The following is a 3895-nucleotide window of genomic DNA, read 5'->3' on the forward strand; positions in this document are numbered from 1 at the left end:
GAAGCCTCTTGGATGAGGGGCGAAACGTTTCTTTTTAACAAAAAAAACGAAGTCCAGATGACATGATTCAACCTTTTTTGTTGTAACTAATAGTTTAGTTTTTCCTGTGACTTATTTGCTGTATGATAAATGGTAGGAGCATAATATAAGCTCCCAATGTTTTGTTGGTCTTCTTTTTGTAAATAATTATCTTTTTTTGTGGTTTTATTTATTTATTTTTGTATCTTTAGATCCTATGATGTCATCAAGTACTCGAGTTCCACTCGAGTTTTATTATGTTAATGTCGAGTTTAAAAATGATGTAGTCATTCAACCCCTAAGATATATATATATATATATATATATATATATATATATATATACACAAACACACATATGTAGAGAGAGTGAGAGAGAGATATCAGCCATCTAGGGTTTTGATGTTGCAAACCAAATTTTGATAGCACCTTAAGCCTAGATGTAGCCAAGCACCAAACGTAAGACGGTCCCTCACTTAGTTTTCAAATTATACAACTCGTGACACTGACTAACTGATTGACAGATGGACAGACAGGCAGATATATAAACAGGTATTATGGGTGAACAGAGGTATTTTCACTTCCCTAAATGGTATAATGGTTCCAAATAATAAAAGTCAAATCAGGTGTTTCTGATGAAGCTGAATAGCTTTGATATACAAATGGTTAAAACAGCACAAAGTATGCAGAACTAATTTGATTGCAAAAATGTACAGAAGAAACTATAACCGTGAAATCCAAAAAAGTTATATCTGGTCCTTTGGACATTCAAAAAAACGAAACCAAGCAAAACAACAAAAACAAAAAAAACGTAGAAACGTTTCGTCTTTCATCCGAAAGACTTCCTCAGTTTGGATGAAAGACGAAACGTTTCTACGTTTTTTGTTGTTGTTGTTGTTTTGCTTTGTTTTGTTTTTTGAATGTCCAGAGGACCAGATTTAACTGTTTTGGATTTTTCTACCTGGATCATTGAACATGCATCAGGATATAAACATGAAACCAATAGTACAACTTCTGACTCAGCTGTGCCACAAATATAATTCCATTAGGGATTACAAACTTTTAATTGTTTCAGTAAATGTGAATTATTGGAAGGTAATGTGTCTTTCCTATGACTCAAATTCTTGACAATCCTGTACTGAGCCTGTTTGGTTATTAGGCGTTGTTGTGTCTGTATTACAGACATATTGCGTTGTATTGTACCTTTGCATCCTTCAGGTTCATTACTGAGGCCAAAGTAAGCTGGTTTGCAGCGCTCGCAGCGTTCACCCTCGACATTGGCTTTACAGCGACACTGACCAGCAATGAGACCAGCTCGAACGTCCGTCATGCCGTCACAGATACCTCCGTGTAGAGAGCCCAGAGGGTCACAGCTGCAGGCTGCAAACACAAAACAGTCATCAGGATCAGCAGCTGCATTAAATCACATTTATATCCTAAATAGACCCAAATAACTAAATGATTTCTGACATAAATGTCAAAAGACTTTATGTAAAAGATCTTCAAAGACATTTTTATAAAATCTGAGCATATCACGCACTGCCTTCCGTGCTAAAAGTTTTAAACTAAGAACATGTTATGATGAGAAATGACAGACTAAACAGTTTTGGTCAAACCTTTACAATGAGCACCCTCATTAATTTCAAAATATTTGTTGAGAATCACTCTCAGCTACTGCCACACCAAATTTTAGTTAAATATTTGTAAATCTAACGGATGCTGATTAGTTCACCAGTTAACCATAATGCCTTGTTCTGTTATCATGAAGACATCTGCAGGGATCACACATGTAACACAGTAAAGGTGCAAACTCTAAAAGTCAGAAAGGAAATGTGTGAAGCATGACTCTTGCATGCATAAAAAAGTTGAGTTGATCCTCTGTGGAGGTCTGAGCTTGGACACAACCTCTCAGCACACCAAAGATCTGCAAAAGATCACCACAGATCTGGCAGATCAAAACATTCCTCCATGTTTAGTCTTTTTTCCAACCTTTTATCTTCTGTCATTAAAGACCTGAACTCTGATGCTCGAGATAAAACCTTTCTTCTCTGGAAATGCCACGTCGTTAGAAATACTGGTACTTTTAAGATGACACAGATGACAAGAACATCAAACGCAGAGGTAGCTGAAGCTTGTTGCTGAAACCTCCACAGCTCCAGGTTCATGTGTGTGAAGAAAAACAAACTTAATGTGGAAGTCTGTTAAGCCAAACCTCTTCCATTCAAGGGAACTTTACCCACAGACCCATCACATCAAGCCTCCATCATCCATTATCTTTACCCACTTCTTCCTTTTTGGATTGCGGGGGTTACTGGTGTCCATATCCAGCCATCACTGTGTGAGAGGTGGGGGACACCCTGGACAGGTCTCCAGCCCATCACAGGGACACATAGAGAAAAACGAGACAACCATTCACTCTCTCACACCTAGAGACAATTTAGAGTTATCAATCAAACATGCAGGTTTTTGGTCTGTGGGAGGAAACTGGAGTACCCAAAGAAAACCCACACAGCACGGAGAGAACATACAAACCCCACCCAGAAAGGTCCCTGGACGGGATTTGAATGGCAACCTTCTTGCTGAGAGGCGGCAGCTCTACCAACAGCTTCCCACATCAAGACAGTAGTTTTATTTCAGAAAAATAACCGAGTTAAAACAGACACTTACGACTGCAAATGTTAGGGTCTCTGATGTCTCTCTCCGGATGCTGGTAGTAAAATGGTTTACACTGCTCACAGTGGTGCCCAGTCGTGTTGTGCCGACAGTCTTCACAGACTCCTCCGCTGACTTTTCCTGAAGCCAAGAACACGCCCATGTCGAAGTGGCACGAGTCTGAGTGTTGGTTACAGTTACACTCTGAAAACCACAGAAGAGAAAGATTCAGGTAAACACAGTTGATAGTCTGATTCAGACAGATCACGGTGACTATTCAGATATTTTAAGGGTCTCCACAAACAAAGTACAGCAAGATGAGAGACAGCAAGCTCATATTATTTTTACTACTGATTTGACTTCTTACCCATCTTGAAGCTGAGTATTTTGTCTTAAATTAAGCAAGAGCTCACAGCATTTTCATTCATTGTTGTTCTCCATGAGTTCACTTAGGGGCGGCTGTGGCTGAGTGGTTAGAGCAGTCATCCTCAAATGGGAGAGTTGAGGGTTTGATTCCACCAGCAGTCACATGCTTAAGAGTCCCTGGGCAAGACACTGAATCCCTCATTGCCTCTGATGTGTGTCCCATCAGTGTATGGATGTGATAAGGCTCTGATTATTCTTTGTATAGTTATAGTAGAGTGCTGTATGAATGGATAAATGAGGACACAGATTGTGTTGTAAAGAGCTTTGAGTATCTTGATTAAATAGAAAGGAGCTATATAAGTGCAGTCCATTTAGCATTTACAATTTATTTATAGTTCTTGCTGTATTTTGTTTTGCTCCAGCAAAGACCAGATGCTGAAATATATATATTTTAATTTTTAGAATCAGAGCTTTAAGTGCAGGAAGCAGAAAAAGATAATGTTAAGAAAGTTTTGAGATTTGACTGGGGAGAGGGTGAGCCACGGAGGCCATCTTATCACTAGCAAGCTGTTTTTTCCTGCTACAGGAGTGAGCTGTTTGTGGTGGGACTCAGTTTGTTTGGTGGCTCCTCAGACTGAAGAAGGACTTCGGATGTAGAATAAAACGTCTCAGCAAAAAAAGAAACCGTCCAAATAACTTGACTGAACACTGTTGGATTATTAACTGAATTGCTGAGCATGAATTTAGGTGTTAAGAAAGCTGTTTGTCCAGTAATGCACTGGAAACTACTGTCACGGTCAGCGGCCCCCGCTGCCCCCCCCATCTGCCTAAGCCTCTGCCTTCTCCTTCAAGCTGCAACC

The 3895-nt window shown here is 39.6% G+C and overlaps 1 protein-coding gene across 1 annotated transcript in view; it reads right to left on the reverse strand.

Annotated features, from left to right (window-relative positions):
• Positions 1–3895, reverse strand: part of LOC119428568 (laminin subunit beta-1-like) — a 22656-nt gene that overhangs the window by 6420 nt on the left and 12341 nt on the right. Inside the window, exons 4-5 of the mRNA XM_037696251.1 lie at positions 2685–2873; positions 1221–1397 (exon numbers count right to left, since the gene is read on the reverse strand). Coding sequence (XP_037552179.1) covers positions 1221–1397; positions 2685–2873 — 366 coding nt within the window. The remainder of the gene's footprint in view (positions 1–1220; positions 1398–2684; positions 2874–3895) is intronic.

The sequence above is a fragment of the Nematolebias whitei genome, chromosome 22 (genome assembly GCF_014905685.2).
Source record: "Nematolebias whitei isolate Nwh7 chromosome 22, NemWhi1, whole genome shotgun sequence".
In the NCBI taxonomy this organism is placed as follows: Eukaryota; Metazoa; Chordata; class Actinopteri; order Cyprinodontiformes; family Rivulidae; genus Nematolebias; species Nematolebias whitei.